The sequence below is a fragment of the Chiloscyllium plagiosum genome, unplaced genomic scaffold (genome assembly GCF_037043375.1).
Source record: "Chiloscyllium plagiosum isolate Xiang-an unplaced genomic scaffold, Cpla_swu_hap1 HiC_scaffold_38, whole genome shotgun sequence".
Lineage (NCBI taxonomy): Eukaryota > Metazoa > Chordata > Chondrichthyes > Orectolobiformes > Hemiscylliidae > Chiloscyllium > Chiloscyllium plagiosum.
In genome coordinates, this window is record NW_028270176.1 from 10746901 (window position 1) to 10767877 (window position 20977).

Consider the following 20977-nt stretch of genomic DNA (forward strand, 5'->3'; position numbering starts at 1 on the left):
TCCCGAGCTGGTGTACAGGTAACCCCTGTGTCTCACACACACACACACACCGTCCCGAGCTGGTGTACAGGTATTCCCTGTGTCTCTCACACACACCGTCCCGAGCTGGTGTACAGGTAACCCCTGTGTCTCACACACACACACACACCGTCCCGAACTGGTGTACAGGTATTCCCTGTGTCTCACACACACACACACACACCGTCCCGAGCTGGTGTGCAGGTATTCCCTGTGTCTCACACACACACACACACCGTCCCGAGCTGGTGTACAGGTAACCCCTGTGTCTCACACACACACACACACCGTCCCGAACTGGTGTACAGGTAACCCCTGTGTCTCACACACACACACACACACACCGTCCCGAGCTGGTGTACAGGTATTCCCTGTGTCTCACACACACACACACCGTCCCGAGCTGGTGTACAGGTAACCCCTGTGTCTCACACACACACCGTCCCGAGCTGGTGTACAGGTAACCCCTGTGTCTCACACACACACACACACCGTCCCGAGCTGGTGTACAGGTAACCCCTGTGTCTCACACACACACACACACCATCCCGAGCTGGTGTACAGGTACCCCCTGTGTCTCGGTGGGGTTTTGGTCAATGCTTACAGCGAGGAAGCTTTTCTCTAAGGCCACGCGGACATTTGTCTCGATGCTCGTTCGCTTCTTCCTCTTGCGTCCTCCCATCCCCTCGATGCCAATGGGTGGGCTGCTCATCGCGTTCGGACTTGGCAGGGTGGCGTCTGCAGACAGGTTTTCTGAAAAGGTACCGACACAAGCTGAAGAAAGGGTCGATCACCGAAACCCAGCCCCTCACCACCAGAGCCAGGCTCCCAAAGGCCCACAGGTCTCCCGGCGGCAACATGGGGGGCAGTGGTTGAGTTTTTTTCATGCCTGCTCCTTGTGAGGTGCCAGGTTCACAACCCACCACAGCCAACGATGGGATATGAATTCAATGAGGAACCTGGAATTAAGTGTCTAATGATGACCAGGAATTTACTGTCAGCCGGGAAAACCCAGGTGGTTCACTGATGTCCGGCACAAAGGAATTTCCCATCATTACCAGGCGTACATGTGACTCCAGACCAACCGCACTGTGGTTGACTTCTAACTGCCCTCAGGCCAACTATAGATGGACAATAAATACTGTCCCAGCCAAAGATGGCCCTGCCCCCCACCCCCCCATCCCAATGAATAAATCGAACCGCGGCCCAGTCAGAGTGGCCCTGTTGTGGGTGAGAGGTCACATACCTGCATCATTCAGCCATTTCTCCAGCAGTGGCTTGAGTTTGCACATGTTCTTAAAGCTCAGGTTCAGCGCTTCAAAACGGGAGATGGTCGTCTGACTGAAATCGTTCCCATACAGCTTCCCCATGGCCAGGCCAACGTCTCCCTGCAGAGATATTACAGGCTGTTACAGTCAGAGTCCCCATTACAGCCTGAGGGACAGTCCCCATTACAGTACAGCCCGAGGGACAGTGCCCATTACAGCACGGTCCGAGGGACAGTCCGCATTACACTACAGCCCGAGGGACAGTCCCCATTACAGTACAGCCCGAGGGACAGTCCCCATTACAGTACAGACTGAGGGACAGTGCTCATTACAGTACAGACTGAGGGACAGTTCCCATTACAGCACTTTCTGAGGGACAATCCTCATCACAGCATGGCCTGAGGGACAATCCCCATTACAGCACGGCCTGAGGGACAATACCCATTACAGCACAGCCCGAGGGACAGTCCCCATTACAGCACGGTCCGAGGGACAGTCCCCATTATAGCAAGGCCCAAGGGACTGTCCCCATTACAGTACGGCCCGAGGGACACACCCCATTACAGTACGGCCCGAGGTACAGTCCCCATTATAGCATGGCCCGAGGGACAGTCCGCATTACAGTACAGCCCAAGGGACAGTCCCCATTACAGCACAACCTGAGGGACAGTCCCCATCACAGCACGGCCCGAAGGACAGACCCCATTACTGCACGGCCCAAGGGACAGTCCCCATTACAGCACGGCCCGAGTGACAGTCCCCATTACAGTACAATTCGAGGGACAGTCCCCATCACAGCACGGCCTGAGGGACAGTCCCCATTACAGCATGGCCCAAGGGACAGTCCCCATTACAGCACGGCCTGAGGGACAGCCCTCATTACAGCACGGCCCAAGGGACAGTCCCCATTACAGCACGGCCCGAGTGAGTCCTCATTACAGCATGGCCTGAGGGACAGTCCTCATTACAGCACGGCCCGAAGGACAGACCCCATTACTGCATGGCCTGAGGCACACACCCCATTACAGCACAGCCTGAGGGTCAGTTCCCATTACAGCACAATCCGAGGGTCAGTCCCCATTACAGCACGGCCCGAGGAACAGTCCCCATTACAGCACGGCCCGAGGAACAGTCCCCATTTACAGTACAGCCTGAACGACAGCACCCATTACAGCCCAAGGGACATCCACATTACAGCATGGCCAGAGGGACAGTCCCCATTACAGCACGTCCTGAGGGACAGTCCCCATTACAGCACAACCTGAGGGAAAGTCCTCATTACAGTACAACCCAAGGGACAGTTGCCATTACAGCACAATCTGAGGGACAGTCCCCATCACTGCATGGCCTGAGGGACAGTCCCCATTACAGCATGGCCCAAGGGACAGTCCCCATTAGAGCATGGCCTGAGGGACAGTCCCCATTACTGCACGGCGTGAGGGACAGTCCTCATTATCGCACAGCCTGAGGGACCGTCCCCATTACAGCACGGCCTGAGGGGCAGTCCCCATTACAAGACAGCCTGAGGGATAGACACCAATACAGCACATCCCGAAGAGAGTCCCCATTACAGCACGGCCTAAGGAACAGTCCCCATTACAGCACAACCAATGGGACCGTCCCATTAGAGGACAGTCTGAGGGATATACCCCATTACAGCACATTGTGAGGAACTGCCCCCATTACAGCACGGACTTAGGGACAGCCCCCATTACAGGACAGTCTGAGGGACAGCACGGCACGAGGGACAGTCCACATCACAGCATGGTCTGAGCGACAGTCCCCATTACAGCACGTCCCGAGGGACATTCCCCATTACGCATGGCCTGATGAACAGTCCACATTACAGCACAGCCTGAGGGACAGTCCACATTACAGCACGGCCAAAGGGACAGTCCCCATGACAGCACAGCCCCATTACAGCACAGTCCGAGGGACAGTCCCCATTACAGCACAAACTGAGGGACAGTTCTCATTACAGTACAGACCGAGGGACAGTCCCCATTACAGCACGGCCTAAGGGACAGGTACCATCACAGCACGGCCTGAGGAACAGTCCCCATCACAACACGGCCTGAGGGACAGTCCCCATTACCGCACGGCCTGAGGGACAGTCCCCATTACGGCACAGCCTGAGGGACAGTCCCCATTTCGGCACGGCCTGAGGGACAGTCCCCATTACAGCACAGCCTGAGGGACAGTCCCCATCACAGCGCAGCCTGAGGGACAGTCCCCAATAGAGGACAGCCTGAGAGACAGTCCCCATTACAGCACGGCTCAAGGGACAGACCCCATCTCAGCACGGCCTGAGGGACAGTCCCCATTACTGCACGGCCTGAGGGACAGTCCACATTACAGCACGGCCCAAGGGACAGTCCACATTACAGCACGGCCTGAGGGACAGTCCCCATTACAGCACGGCCCGAGGGACAGTCCCCATTACAGCACGGCCCGAGGGACAGTCCCCATCACAGCAAGGCCCAAGGGACAGTCCCCATTACAGTACGGCCCGAGGGACAGTCCCCATTATAGAACAACCTGAGGTACAGTCCCCATTACAGGACAGCCCGAGGGACAGTCCTTATTACAGCACGGTCCGAAGGACAGACCCCATTACTGCACGGCCTGAGGTACACACCCCATTACAGCATGGCCTGAGGTACACAACCCATTGCAGCGTGGCCTGAGGGACAAACCCCATAACAGTACAGCCCGAGTGACAGTCCCCATTACACCACGCCCTGAGGGACTGTCCCCATTACAGCATGGCCCGAAGGACACAGCCCATCACAGCACGGCCTGAGGGACAGTCCCCATTACAGAATGGCCTGAGGGACAGTCCCCATTACAGCATGGCCTGAGGGACAGTCCCCATTACTGCACAGCCTGAGGGACCGTCCCCATTACACCACGGACTGAGGGACAGCCCCCATTACAGTACAGCCTGAGGGACAGCCCAATTACACCACAGCCTGAGGGACATTCCCCATTACAGCATGGTCTAAGGGACAGTCCTCATTACAGTACGTCCGAGGAATAGACCCCATTACTGCACAGCCTGAGGGACAGTCCCCATTACACCATGGACTGAGGGACAGTCCCCCTTACAGTACAGCCTGAGGGACCGTCCCCATTACAGCACGCCCTGAGGGACAGTCCCGATTACAACACGGCCCGAGGGACAGTCCCCATCACAGTACAGCCTGAGGGACAGTCCCCATTACACCATGGCCCGAGGGACAGTCCCCATTACTGCATGGCCTGAGGGACAGCCCCCATTACAACATGGCCCGAGGGAAAGTCCCCATCACAGCACGGTCTGAGGGACAGTCACCATTACAGGACGGCCTGAAGGACAGTCCCCATTACTGCACGGCCCGAGAGACGGTCCCCATTACTGCACAGACTGAGGGACAGTCCCCTTTACTGCATGGCCCGAGGGACAGTCCCCATCACTGCACGGCCTGAGAGACAGTCCCCATTACAGTACAGCCTGAGGGACAGCCCCCATTACAGCACGCCCTGAGGGACAGTCCCCATTACAGCACAGCCTGAGGGACAGTGCCCATCACAGCACGGCCTGAGAGACACTCCCTATTACACCATGGCCTGAGGGACAGTCCCCATTACAGTACAATCTGAGGGACAGTCCTCATTACTGCATGGCCTGAGGGACAGACCCCATCACAGCACGGCCTGAGGGACAATCCTCATTACAGCACGGCCTGAGGGACAGTCCCCATCACTGCACCGCCTGAGGGACAGTCCCCATCACTGCACCGCCTGAGGGACAGTCCCCATTACTGCACAATCTGAGGGACAGTCCCCATCACAGCACGGCCCGAGGGACTGTTCCCATTACAGAACGGCCTGAGGGACAGTACCCATTACAGCACAGCCCGAGAGACAGCACTCATTACAGCCCAAGGGACATCCACATTACAGCACGGCCAGAGGGACAGTCGCCATTTCAGCACAGCCTGAGGGACAGTCCCCATTACAGCACGGCCTAAGAGACAGTCCCCATTACAGCATGGCCTGAGGGACACACCCCATTACAGCACAGCCTGAGGGACAGTCCCCATGTCAGCACATCCTGAGGGACAGTTCCCATTACAGTACAGTCCGAGGGACAGTCCCTATGACAGCACAACCTGAGGGACAGACCCCATTACAGTACAGCCCGAGGGACAGTTCCCATTACAGCACAACCTGAGGGACAGACCCCATTACAGTACAGCCCGAGGGACAGTTCCCATTACAGTACAACCTGAGGGACAGTCCTCATTACAGTACAGACAGAGGGACAGTTCCCATTACAGCACAATCTGAGGGACAGTCCCCATCACAGCAAAGCCCGAGGGACAATCCCCAGCCCCCATTACAGGACAGCCCAACAGACAGTCCCCATCACAGCATGGCCTGAGGGACAGTCCACATTACAGGCCGAGGGACAGTCACCATTACAGTATGGTCCATGGCACTGTACCCATTACAGTAAGGCCTGAGGAAGTGTCCCCATTACAACACAGCCCAAGGGACAGTCCCCATTACAACACAGCCCAAGGGACATCCACATTACAGCACGGCCAGAGGGACAGTCCCCATTACAGCACAGCCTGAGGGACAGTTCCCATTACAGAACGGCCCTAGGGATAGTCCCCACTACAGCACAGCATGCGGGACAGTCCCATTTACAGCACAGCCTGAGGGACAGCACCCATTACAGCCCAAGGGACATCCACATTACAGCACGGCCTGAGGGACAGTCCCCATGACAGCACAGCCTGAGGGACAGTTCCCATTACAGTACAGCCCGAGGGACAGTCCCCATTACAGCATGGTCCAAGGGACAGTCCCCGTTACAGCACAACCTGAGGGACAGACCCCATTACTGCACGGTCTGAGGGACAGTCCCCATTACACCACGCCCTGAGGGACTGTCCCCATTACATCACGGCCTGAAGGACAGTCCCCATCACAGCACGGCCTGAGGGACAGTCCCCATTACAGAATGGCCTGAGGGACAGTCCCCATTACAGCTTGGCCTGAGGGACAGTCCCCATTACTGCACAGCCTGAGGGACCGTCCCCATTACACCACGGACTGAGGGACAGCCCCCATTACAGTACAGCCTGAGGGACAGCCCCAATTACACCACAGCCTGAGGGACATTCCCCATTACAGCATGGTCTAAGGGACAGTCCTCATTACAGTACGTCGGAGGAATAGACCCCATTACTGCACAGCCTGAGGGACAGTCCCCATTACACCATGGACTGAGGGACAGTCCCTCTTACAGTACAGACTGAGGGACCGTCCCCATTACAGCACGCCCTGAGGGACAGTCCCCATTACAGCTCGGCCTGAGGGACCGTCCCCATTACAGCTCGGCCTGAGGGACAGTTCCCATTAATTCACGCCCTGAGGGACAGTCCCGATTACAACACGGCCCGAGGGACAGCCCCCATTACAGCACAGCCTGAGGGACAGTCCCCATTACACCATGGCCCGAGGGACAGTCCCCATTACTGCATGGCCTGAGGGACAGCCCCCATTACAACACGGCCCGAGGGAAAGTCCCCATCACAGCACGGCCTGATAGACAGTCACCATTACAGGACGGCCTGAAGGACAGTCCCCATTACTGCACGGCCCGAGAGACGGTCCCCATTACTGCACAGACTGAGGGACAGTCCCCTTTACTGCACGGCCCGAGGGACAGTCCCCATCACTGCACGACCTGAGGGACAGTCCCCATTACTGTACAGCCGGAGGGACAGCCCCCATTACAGCACAGCCTGAGGGACAGTGCCCATTACAGTACAACCTGAGGGACAGTCCCCATTACAGTACAGCCTGAGGGACAGCCCCCATTACAGCACGCCCTGAGGGACAGTCCCCATTACAGCACAGCCTGAGGGACAGTGCCCGTCACAGCGCAGCCTGAGGGACAGTCCCCATTACAGTACAACCTGAGGGACAGTCCTCATTACTGCATGGCCTGAGGGACAGACCCCATCACAGTACGGCCTGAGGGACAATCCTCATTACAGCACGGCCTGAGGGACAGTCCCCATCACTGCACCGCCTGAGGGACAGTCCCCATTACTGCACAGCCTGAGGGACAGTCCCCATTACACCACGGCCTGAGGGACAGTCCCCATTACAGTACAACCTGAGGGACAGTCCCCATTACTGCATGGCCTGAGGGACAGACCCCATCACAGCATGGCCTGAGGGACAATCCTCATTACAGCACGGCCTGAGGGACAGTCCCCATTACAGCACGGCCTGAGGGACAGTCCCCATCACAGCACGCCCTGAGGGACAGTCCCCATTACAGCATGGCCTGAGGGACAGTCCCCATCACAGCACGCCCTGAGGGACAGTCCCCATTACAGCACGCCCTGAGGGACAGTCCCCATTACACCCCGGCCTGAGGGGCAGCCCCCATTACAGTACGGTCTGAGGGACAATCCTCATTACAGCACAGCCTGAGGGACAGTCCCCATTACAGCACGGCCTGAGGGGCAGCCCCCATTACTGCACAGACTGAGGGACAGTCCCCATCACAGCACGGCCCGAGGGACAGTCCCCATTACTGCAGGGCCTGAGGGACCGTCCCCATTACAACACGGCCTGAGGGACAGCCACCATTACAGCGTGGCCTGAGAGACAGCCCCCATTACAGCACGGCCTGAGGGACAGCCACCATCACTGCACGGCCTGAGGGACAGTCCCCATTATTGCACGGCCCGAGGGACAGTCCCCATTACAGCACGGCCTGAGGGACAGTCCCCATTACAGCACGGCCTGAGGGACAGTCCCCATTACTGCAGGGCCTGAGGGACCGTCCCCATTACACCACGGCCTGAGAGACAGCCCCCATTACAGCACGGCCTGAGGGACAGCCACCATCACTGCACGGCCTGAGGGACAGTCCCCATTATTGCACGGCCCGAGGGACAGTCCCCATTACAGCACGGCCTGAGGGACAGTCCTCATTACAGCACGGCCTGAGGGACAGTCCCCATTACTGCAGGGCCTGAGGGACCGCCCCCATTACACCACGGCCTGTGAGACAGCTCCCATCACTGCACGGCCTGAGGGACAGTCCCCATTACAACACAGCCTGAGGGACAGTCCCCATCACAGCATGGCCTGAGGGACAGTCCCCATCACTGCACGGCCTGAGGGACAGTCCCCATTACACCACGGCCCGAGGGACAGTCCCCATTACTGCACGGCCTGAGGGACAGCCCCCATTACAGCACAGCCTGAGGGACAGCACGGCCCGAGGGACAGTCCCCATTAAAGGACAGTGTAAGGAACCACCCCATTACAGCACAGCCCAAGGGACACACCCCCTTACACGACAGACCAAGGCACTGTCCCCATTACAGCACAAAGGGACAGTCCCCATTACAGCACAGCCCAAGCAACAGTTCCCATTACAGGACAGCCCGAGGGACAGTCCACATTACAGCATGGTCCGCAGGATGGTCCCCATTACCGCCCAAGGGGCAGACCCCATTACAGCCCGAGGGGCAGACCCCAGTACAGCCCGAAGGACAGTGTCATTACAGCATAACCTGAGGGACAGTCCCCATTATTGCACACCCTGAGGGACCGTCCTCATTACAACACGGCCCAAGGGACAGACCCCATTACAGCCCAAGGGGCAGACCCCATTACAGCACAGTCAGCAGGATCTGGAATTCAGCTCTTGATGAAGCAGCTGATGATGGTTGGGCCTAGGACACTACCCTGAGGAACTCCTGCAGATATGTCTTGGAGCTGTGATGACTGATCTCCAACGACCACAACCATCTTCCTATGAGCTAGGTATGCCCATTGATTCCAGTTTTGCTCAGACTCCTCGATGCCACACTCAGTCGGATGCAGCCTTGATATCAAGGGCTGTCACTCTCACCTCCCCTCTGGAGTTCAGCTCTTTTGTCCATGTTTGAACCAAGGCTGTAATGACTTCAGGAGCTGAGTGGCCCTGGCGGAACCCAAACTGGGTGTCACTGAGCAGGTTATTGCTGACCTGGTGCTGTTTGATAGCACTGTTGGTGACACCTTCCATTACTTTAATAAAGATTGACAGTAGACCTTCGGGGCGGTGATTAGCTGGGTTGAATTTGTCCTGCTTTTTATGTGGAGGACATATTTGGGCAATTTTCCACATTGTGAGGTAGGTGCCAGTGTGCAGCTGTACTCGAACAGCTTGACTAGGAGAATGGCAAGTTCTGGAGCACAAGTCCTCACTACTATTGCCAGAATGTTGTTAGGGCTTGTAAGTTTTGAAGTGTCTCTGATTTTTTCTTAATAATCACGTGGAGCGAATCTAATTGATGAAAGACTGGTCCCTATGATGCTGGGGAGCACTGAAGGAAGCCTGGATGCATCATCCACTCAGCACTGCTGGCTGAAGATTGTTGCGAAAGCTTCAGCCTTATCTTTGGCTGTGATATGCTGGGCTCTTCCATCATTGAGAATGGAGATATTGGTGGAGCCTTCTCCTCTAATGACTTGTTTAATCGTCCACCACCATTCATGACTGGATGTGGCAGGACTGCAGTGCTTAGATCTGATCTGTTGGTTCTGAGATGGCTCAGCTTTGTCTGTCATTTACTGCTTACATTGTTTGGCGTGCAAGTAGTCCTCCTTAGTGGCTTCACCAGGTTGATACCTTATCTTCAGGTATGCCTGGTGCTGCTCCTGGCACGCCCTCCTCCATTCTCCATTGAACCAGGGCTGATCCCTTGAATTGATGGTAATGGTTGAGTCAGGGATAGGCTGTGCCCTCCGGTTACAGATTGTGCTGGAGTACAGTCCTGCTGCTGTTGAAGACTCACAGCACCTCATGGATGCCCAGTCTTGAGTTGTTAGATCTGTTCGAAGCCTCTCTCATTTAGAATGGTCATAGTACCACACAACACGATGGAGTTATCATTAATGTGAAGGCAGGACTTATCTCCACAAGGACAGTGCTGCGGTTGCTCTCAGGTGATCCTGTCCTGGACAGCTCCATCTGCAGCTGGCAGATTGGGAAGGATGAGGTCGTGTCTGTTTTCCTGTCTGTTTCCATGAGGACCTGACCAGCTCAATCTGGCGTACTGCCACTGATGAGCTACTCTTGGTGAAATTCTCCAGCCAGACTCCAGTTAGCTTTTCCGTCAATTATCTGTTCCCAATGATAAACTGTCCTGAGTCTTCCTGTAACAGACCCCCTATTTGTATTAACCAAACATCATTTTTCCGCAACCACATCAAAGCTTTTCCGTTACATTTTTATGTACACTGCAGGATTGCAAATATCTGCGAGGTTTCATTTTTTAATCAATTTCTTGGTTGTCCCTTGATTAAAAAGCATTCACTCAGACTGGCTGGGGAATGTTCAGTCCCACTAGTCAACTCCAGTAGAGTTGAAACTGGCTTTTTAAGCCCTGTCCTTGTGTACTCTTCACAGGAAACATGTGCCTGCAGTTTGGGACACTGTCAAGGAGTGATTTAACACTGAGCAAGGAGTCATGGAGTCATGCCAACATGGAAACAGCCTCTTTGGTCTAACTAATCCGTAATCCCAAACTAAACTAGTCCCACCCGTGTGCTCCTGGCCTATTCACGCACTTTTTCAAATTCAGAAAACTCTTATGGGTAAGGGGGGGATGAAGTGGCTTGCTTTTTCATCATCGAATCTCATGAGGATTTTTTAAAAACGATCCCTTATCTCGTCATGTCTTTTTCCAAGGGTTTTCATCAAGGAGCATGTCTCAGACAAATAGGCAATTCAACCGGACAACGAGTCAATTCGTCAACAATTGCACAAAGTTTGAAATACTAACTCAATGTACAGTCGAGAGTCGAACAAACATAAAAATTCAAAAGGAAAACCGACTGATCAGTCTCCGAATCATTTGTTAAAAGTGGATTGTTGAATACTTTAGTTGTGTTAACAATTGCAGCTAAAGTCAGCTTCACGCTCTCTGGTTTTGCAGTGTGGTTAACAGTCTGCTGTTCTGAAGCTGAGTGACCATGACTGTCCTCCAACATTCAGAGTCCTCCCAATGGCTTGCTTCCTGTAGTCTGGCTTTGCAGCACACAGAGTGAGAGAGAGAGAGACTACCTTCACTTGCAACCTGGGGTGACGAGGAGATAATTCTGTTCCGGTGGCCTGCACAGCAGACTGACAACCAACCCAGGCTAGTTTGCTCAAGAATGCTCTATCCCAGAAGGGTTAGAGTCATAGAGTCAGAGTGCTACAGCACGGAGACAGGTCCTTTGGTCCAAACTGGTCCATACCGACCGAAATGCCCATCCACACTCAGCCCTTTTCCCTGCCCTTGGCCCATATCTTTTGAATCCTTTCCTACCCAGGTATTTGTCCAATGCTTTTGTTAATGTACCCACCACAACCACTCCATTCCACATTTATACCACCCTCTCTGCAAAAAAACGTTGCCCCTCAGGTTCCCTTGTATTCTTTCCCTCTAACCTAACACTGATGCCCTCCAATGCTCAAGTCCCAAATCCTGGGAAAAAGACTGAGTGCATTCACTCTAGCCATGTCCCTCACAATCTCACACCGCTCCTTAAGGTGCTCCCCACCCACCCCCACCTCAGTCTCCTACGCTTGACAGAAGAAAGCCGGCGCTTGTCCAAGCTCCCTGGAAATCTCAGAGCACTGGGTCCAGGTGACATCACTGACCTGGGTAAACCCAAGCTTGATGCGCCGCTGCTTAAAGGTTCGAGCGAACTGTTCGAGCTCTTCCAGGTCACTTGGCTCCTCGGGATGTGACGGGGCCTCCACACCTTTGGTTGTTTGTGTCTGGGGGATACCCTGCAGATGGGGCTCGTGGGCGATGGACCCGGGGAGGCCTGGCCGAGTCACTGCCTGCAAAAAACATCAAATGGGGATTCCAGAAAATTAAACACGAGCACAGCGGAGGAGAAGGTTACTTAAGATTCACAAGAAGGAGAAAGTGAGGGGTGCAGCAGCTGGAGGTAAGAGCTGAAAATGTGTTGCTCGAAAAGCTCAGCAGGTCAGGCAGCATCCAAGGAGCAGGAGAATCGACGTTTCGGGCAAAAGCCCTTTTTCAGGAATAAGGAAGGACTCATGCCCAAAACGTCGATTCTCCTGTTCCTTGCATGTTGCCTGACCTGCTGCGCTTTTCCAGCAACACATTTTCAGCGAAGATTCACAACAAACCAGGAACACTTTTACTACATTCAGAACACTCAGTGTGCCTACAGACTAACACAGGGACTCAGTGTGAGTGCAGACTAACACAGGGACTCAGTGTGCCCACAGACTAACACAGGGACTCAGCGTGCCTACAGACGAAGATAGGGACTCAGTGTGCCTACAGACGAACACAGGGACTCAGTGTGCCTACAGACGAACATAGGGACTCAGTGTAAGTGCAGACTAACACAGGGACTCTGTGTGAGTGCAGACTAACACAGGGACTCAGTGTGCCTACAGACTAACACAGGGACTCAGTGTAAGTGCAGACTAACACAGGGACTCTGTGTGAGTGCAGACTAACACAGGGACTCAGTGTGCCTACAGACTAACACAGGGACTCTGTGTGAGTGCAGACTAACACAGGGACTCAGTGTGCCCACAGACTAACACAGGGACTCAGTGTGCCCACAGACTAACACAGGGACTCAGTGTGAGTGCAGACTAACACAGGGATTCTGTGTGAGTGCAGACTAACACAGGGACTCAGTGTGCCTACAGACTAACACAGGGACTCAGTGTGCCTACAGACGAACATAGGGACTCTGTGTGAGTGCAGACTAACACAGGGACTCAGTGTGCCGACAGACGAACACAGGGACTCAGTGTGAGTGCAGACTAACACAGGGACTCAGTGTGAGTGCAGACTAACACAGGGACACAGTGTGCCTGCAGACTAACACAGGGACTCAGTGTGAGTGCAGACTAACACAGGGACTCAGTGTGAGTGCAGACTAACACAGGGACTCTGTGTGAGTGCAGACGAACACAGGGACTCTGTGTGAGTGCAGACTAACACAGGGACTCAGTGTGCCTACAGACGAACACAGGGACTCAGTGTGAGTGCAGACTAACACAGGGAATCTGTGTGAGTGCAGACTAACACAGGGACACAGTGTGCCTACAGACTAACAGAGGGACTCTGTGTGAGTACAGACTAACACAGGGACTCAGTGTGCCGACAGACGAACACAGGGACTCAGTGTGAGTACAGACTAACACAGGGACTCAGTGTGAGTGCAGACTAACACAGGGACTCTGTGTGAGTGCAGACTAACACAGGGACTCTGTGTGAGTGCAGACTAACACAGGGACTCAGTGTGCCTACAGACGAACACAGGGACTCAGGGTGAGTGCAGACTAACACAGGGACTCAGTGTGCCTACAGACTAACACAGGGACTCAGTGTGAGTACAGACTAACACAGGGACTCAGTGTGAGTGCAGACTAACACAGGGACTCAGTGTGAGTGCAGACGAACACAGGGACTCAGTGTGAGTGCAGACTAACACAGGGACTCAGTGTGAGTACAGACTAACACAGGGACTCAGTGTGAGGACAGACTAACACAGGGACTCAGTGTGCCTACAGACAAACACAGGGACTCTGTGTGAGTACAGACTAACACAGGGACACAGTGTGCCTACAGACTAACAGAGGGACTCTGTGTGAGTACAGACTAACACAGGGACTCAGTGTGCCAACAGACGACCACAGGGACTCAGTGCGAGTACAAACTAACACAGGGACTCAGTGTGAGTACAGACTAACACAGGGACTCAGTGTGAGTGCAGACTACCACAGGGACTCGGTGTGAGTGCAGACTAACACAGGGACTCAGTGTGCCGACAGACTAACACAGGGACTCAGTGTGAGTGCAGACTAACACAGGGACTCAGTGTGAGTACAGACTAACACAGGGACTCAGTGTGAGTACAGACTAACACAGGGACTCAGTGTGCCGACAGACTAACACAGGGACTCGGTGTGAGTGCAGACTAACACAGGGACTCAGTGTGAGTGCAGACTAACACAGGGACTCAGTGTGAGTGCAGACTACCACAGGGACTCAGTGTGAGTGCAGACTAACACAGGAACTCAGTGTGAGTGCAGACTAACACAGGGACACCGTGTGCCTACAGACTAACACAGGGACTCAGTGTGCCTACAGACGAACATAGGGACTCAGTGTGCCTACAGACGAACACAGGGACTCAGTGTGAGTGCAGACTAACACAGGGACTCAGTGTGAGTGCAGACTACCACAGGGACTCAGTGTGAGTGCAGACTAACACAGGAACTCAGTGTGAGTGCAGACTAACACAGGGACACCGTGTGCCTACAGACTAACACAGGGACTCAGTGTGCCTACAGACGAACATAGGGACTCAGTGTGCCTACAGACGAACACAGGGACTCAGTGTGAGTGCAGACTAACACAGGGACTCAGTGTGCCTACAGACGAACACAGGGACTCAGTGTGAGTGCAGACTAACACAGGGACTCTGTGTGAGTGCAGACTAACACAGGGACTCAGTGTGCCTACAGACTAACACAGGGACTCTGTGTGAGTGCAGACTAACACAGGGACTCTGTGTGAGTGCAGACTAACACAGGGACTCAGTGTGCCTACAGACTAACACAGGGACTCTGTGTGAGTACAGACTAACACAGGGACTCAGTGTGCCTACAGACTAACACAGGGACTCTGTGTGAGTGCAGACTAACACAGGGACTCAGTGTGAGTGCAGACTAACACAGGGACTCAGTGTGAGTGCAGACTACCACAGGGACTCAGTGTGAGTGCAGACTAACACAGGGACTCAGTGTGAGTGCAGACTAACACAGGGACACCGTGTGCCTACAGACTAACACAGAGACTCAGTGTGAGTGCAGACTACCACAGGGACACAGTGTGAGTGCAGACTAACACAGAGACTCAGTGTGAGTGCAGACTACCACAGGGACACAGTGTGCCTGCAGACTAACACAGGGACTCAGTGTGAGTGCAGACTAACACAGGGACTCTGTGTGAGTGCAGACGAACACAGGGACTCAGTGTGAGTGCAGACTAACACAGGGACTCTGTGTGAGTGCAGACTAACACAGGGACACAGTGTGCCTACAGACTAACAGAGGAACTCTGTGTGAGTACAGACTAACACAGGGATTCAGTGTGCCGACAGACGAACACAGGGACTCAGTGTGAGTACAGACTAACACAGGGACTCAGTGTGAGTGCAGACTAACATAGGGACTCTGTGTGAGTGCAGACTAACACAGGGACTCTGTGTGAGTGCAGACTAACACAGGGACTCAGTGTGCCTACAGACGAACACAGGGACTCAGTGTGAGTGCAGACTAACACAGGGACTCAGTGTGCCTACAGACTAACACAGGGACTCAGTGTGAGTACAGACTAACACAGGGACTCAGTGTGAGTGCAGACTAACACAGGGACTCAGTGTGAGTGCAGACTAACACAGGGACTCAGTGTGAGTGCAGACTAACACAGGGACTCAGTGTGCGTGCAGACTAACACAGGGACTCAGTGTGAGTACAGACTAACACAGGGACTCTGTGTGAGTGCAGACTAACACAGGGACTAAGTGTGCCTACAGACAAACACAGGGACTCTGTGTGAGTACAGACTAACACAGGGACACAGTGTGCCTACAGACTAACAGAGGGACTCTGTGTGAGTACAGACTAACACAGGGACTCAGTGTGCCGACAGACGAACACAGGGACTCAGTGTGAGTACAAACTAACACAGGGACTCAGTGTGAGTACAGACTAACACAGGGACTCAGTGTGCCTACAGACTAACACAGGGACTCTGTGTGAGTACAGACTAACACAGGGACTCAGTGTGAGTGCAGACTAACACAGGGACTCAGTGTGAGTGCAGACTAACACAGGGACTCAGTGTGAGTGCAGACTAACACAGGGACTCAGTGTGAGTGCAGACTAACACAGGGACTCAGTGTGAGTGCAGACTAACACAGGGACACCGTGTGCCTACAGACTAACACAGAGACTCAGTGTGAGTGCAGACTACCACAGGGACACAGTGTGAGTGCAGACGAACACAGAGACTCAGTGTGAGTGCAGACTACCACAGGGACACAGTGTGCCTACAGACTAACACAGGGACTCTGTGTGAGTGCAGACTAACACAGGGACTCAGTGTGAGTGCAGACTAACACAGGGACTCAGTGTGAGTGCAGACTACCACAGGGACTCAGTGTGAGTGCAGACTAACACAGGGACTCAGTGTGAGTGCAGACTAACACAGGGACTCAGAGGGAGTGCAGACTAACACAGGGACTCAGTGTGAGTGCAGACTACCACAGGGACACAGTGTGAGTGCAGACTAACACAGGGACTCAGTCTGAGTGCAGACTAACACAGGGACTCAGTGTGCCTACAGACTAACACAGAGACTCAGTGGGCCTACAGACCAACACAGGGACACAGTGTGAGTGCAGACTAACACATGGACACAGTGTGAGTGCAGGACTAACACAGGGACTGGGTGTGCCTATAGACTAACACAGGGACTCAGTGTGAGTGCAGACTAACACAGGGACTCTGTGTGAGTGCAGTCTAACACAGGGACTCAGTGTGCCTACAGACGAACACAGGGACTCAGTGTGGGATCAGACTAACACAGGGACTCAGTGTGCCTACAGACTAACACAGGGACTCTGTGTGAGTGCAGACTAACACAGGGACTCAGTGTGAGTGCAGACTACCACAGGGACTCAGTGTGAGTGCAGACTAACACAGGGACACCGTGTGCCTACAGACTAACACAGGGACTCAGTGTGAGTGCAGACTAACACAGGGACTCAGTGTGAGTGCAGACTAACACAGGGACACCGTGTGCCTACAGACTAACACAGAGACTCAGTGTGAGTGCAGACTACCACAGGGACACAGTGTGCCTGCAGACTAACACAGAGACTCAGTGTGAGTGCAGACTAACACAGAGACTCAGTGTGAGTGCAGACTACCACAGGGACACAGTGTGCCTGCAGACTAACACAGGGACTCAGTGTGAGTGCAGACTAACACAGGGACTCAGTGTGAGGGCAGACTAACACAGGGACTCTGTGTGAGTGCAGACGAACACAGGGACTCTGTGTGAGTGCAGACTAACACAGGGACTCAGTGTGCCGACAGACGAACACAGGGACTCAGTGTGAGTACAGACTAACACAGGGACTCAGTGTGAGTGCAGACTACCACAGGGACTCAGTGTGAGTGCAGACTAACACAGAGACTCAGTGTGAGTGCAGACTACCACAGGGACACAGTGTGAGTGCAGACTAACACAGGGACTCTGTGTGAGTGCAGACTAACACAGGGACTCAGTGTGCCTACAGACGAACACAGGGACTCAGTGTGAGTGCAGACTAACACAGGGACACAGTGTGAGTGCAGACTAACACAGGGACTCTGTGTGAGTGCAGACTAACACAGGGACTCAGTGTGCCTACAGACTAACACAGGGACTCTGTGTGAGTACAGACTAACACAGGGACTCAGTGTGCCGACAGACGAACACAGGGACTCAGTGTGAGTACAGACTAACACAGGGACTCAGTGTGAGTGCAGACTAACACAGGGACTCAGTGTGAGTGCAGACTAACACAGGGACACAGTGTGAGTGCAGACTAACACAGGGACTCTGTGTGAGTGCAGACTAACACAGGGACTCAGTGTGCCTACAGACGAACACAGGGACTCAGTGTGAGTGCAGACTAACACAGGGACTCAGTGTGAGTGCAGACTAACACAGGGACTCAGTGTGAGTGCAGACTACCACAGGGACTCAGTGTGAGTGCAGACTAACACAGGGACTCAGTGTGAGTGCAGACTACCACAGGGACTCAGTGTGAGTGCAGACTAACACAGAGACTCAGTGTGAGTGCAGACTACCACAGGGACACAGTGTGAGTGCAGACTAAAACAGAGACTCAGTGTGAGTGCAGACTACCACAGGGACACAGTGTGCCTGCAGACTAACACAGGGACTCAGTGTGAGTGCAGACTAACACAGGGACTCAGTGTGAGTGCAGACTAACACAGGGACTCAATGTGAGTGCAGACTAACAGAGGGGCTCAGTGTGAGTGCAGACTAATGCAGGGACTCAGTGTGCCTACAGACTAACACAGGAACTCAGTGTGAGTGCAGACTAACACAGGGACACCGTGTGCCTACAGACTAACACAGGGACTCAGTGTGCCTACAGACGAACATAGGGACTCAGTGTGCCTACAGCCGAACACAGGGACTCAGTGTGAGTGCAGACTAACACAGGGACTCTGTATGAGTGCAGACTAACACAGGGACTCAGTGTGCCTACAGACGAACAAAGGGACTCTGTGTGAGTGCGGACTAACACAGGGACTCTGTGTGAGTGCAGACTAACACAGGGACTCAGTGTGCCTACAGACTAACACAGGGACTCAGTGTGCCTACAGACTAACACAGGGACTCAGTGTGAGTGCAGACTAACACAGGGACTCAGTGTGAGTGCAGACTAACACAGGGACACAGTGTGCCTACAGACTAACACAGGGACTCAGTGTGCCTACAGACTAACACAGGTACACAGTGTGCCAACGGACTAACACAGGGTCTCAGTGTGAGTGCAGACTAACACAGGGACTCAGAGTGAGTGCAGACTAACACAGGGACTCAGTGTGAGTGCAGACTAACACAGGGACTCAGTGTGAGTACAGACTAACACAGGGACTCAGTGTGAGTGCAGACTAACACAGGGTCTCAGTGTGAGTGCAGACTAACACAAAGACTCAGTGGGAGTGCAGACTAACACAGGGACTCAGTGTGAGTGCAGACTAACACAGGGACTCAGTGTGAGTGCAGACTAACACAGGGACTCAGTGTGCCTACAGACTAACACAGGGACTCAGTGTGAGTGCAGACTAACACAGGGACTCAGTGTGAGTGCAGACTAATGCAGGGACTCAGTGTGAGTGCAGACTAACACAGGGACTCAGTGTGAGTGCAGACTAACACAGGGACGCAGTGTGCTTACAGACTAACATAGGGACTCAGTGTGAGTGCAGACTAACACAGGGACTCAGTGTGAGTGCAGACTAACACAGGGACTCAGTGTGCCTACAGACTAACACAGGGACTCAGTGTGCCTACAGACTAACACAGGGACTCAGTGTGAGTGCAGACTAACACAGGTACACAGTGTGCCAACGGACTAACACAGGGTCTCAGTGTGAGTGCAGACTAACACAGGGACTCAGTGTGAGTGCAGACTAACACAGGGACTCAGTGTGAGTGCAGTCCAACACAGGGACTCAGTGTGCCTACAGACTAACACAGGGACTCAGTGTGAGTGCAGACTAACAGAGGGACTCAGTGTGAGTGCAGACTAACACAGGGACACAGTGTGCCTCCAGACTAACACAGGGACTCAGTGTGAGTGCAGACTAACAGAGGGACTCAGTGTGAGTGCAGACTAAAACAGGGACTCAGTGTGCCTACAGACTAACACAGGTACACAGTGTGCCAACGGACTAACACAGGGTCTCAGTGTGAGTGCAGACTAACACAGGGACTCAGTGTGAGTGCAGACTAACACAGGGACTCAGTGTGAGTGCAGACTAACACAGGGACTCAGTGTGAGTGCAGACTAACACAGGGACTCAGAGTGCCTACTGACTAACACAGGGACTCAGTGTGAGTGCAGACTAACACAGGGACTCAGTGTGAGTACAGACTAACACAGGGACTCAGTGTGAGTGCAGACTAATACAGGGTCTCAGTGTGAGTGCAGACTAACACAGGGACTCAGTGGGAGTGCAGACTAACACAGGGACACAGTGTGAGTGCAGACGAACACAGGGACACAGTGTGCCTACAGACTAACACAGGGACTCAGTGTGAGTGCAGACTAACACAGGGACTCAGTGTGAGTGCAGACTAACACAGGGACTCAATGTGAGTGCAGACTAACAGAGGGGCTCAGTTTGAGTGCAGACTAATGCAGGGACTCAGTGTGCCTACAGACTAACACAGGGACTCAGTGTGAGTGCAGACTAACACAGGGACTCAGTGTGCCTACAGACTAACACAGGGACACAGTGTGAGTGCAGACTAACACAGGGACTCAGTGTGAGTACAGACTAACACAGGGACACAGTGTGAGTGCAGACTAACACAGGGACACAGTGTGCCTACAGACTGACACGGGGAGTCAGTGTGAGTGCAGACTAACACAGGGACTCAGTGTGCCTCCACACTAACACAGGGACACAGTGTGAGTTCAGACTAACACAGGGACTCAGTGTGAGTGCAGACTAACACAGGGACTCAGTGTGCCTACAGACTAACACAGGGACTCAGTGTGAGTGCAGACTAACACAGGGACTCAGTGTGAGTGCAGACTAACACAGGGACTCAGTGTGAGTGGAGTCCAACACAGGGACTCAGTGTGCCTACAGACTAACACAGGGACTCAGTGTGAGTGCAGACTAACAGAGGGACTCAGTGTGAGTGCAGACTAACACAGGGACACAGTGTGCTTCCAGACTAACACAGGGACTCAGTGTGAGTGCAGTCTAACAGAGGGACTCAGTGTGAGTGCAGACTAACACAGGGACACAG

General features: G+C 53.8%; 1 protein-coding gene across 1 annotated transcript in view; it reads right to left on the reverse strand.

Moving 5' to 3' along the window:
* pou2f2b (POU class 2 homeobox 2b) overlaps window positions 1–20977 on the reverse strand; it is a 333861-nt gene that overhangs the window by 131161 nt on the left and 181723 nt on the right. Inside the window, exons 9-11 of the mRNA XM_087980873.1 lie at window positions 12004–12189; window positions 1265–1406; window positions 623–771 (exon numbers count right to left, since the gene is read on the reverse strand). Coding sequence (XP_087836999.1) covers window positions 623–771; window positions 1265–1406; window positions 12004–12189 — 477 coding nt within the window. The remainder of the gene's footprint in view (window positions 1–622; window positions 772–1264; window positions 1407–12003; window positions 12190–20977) is intronic.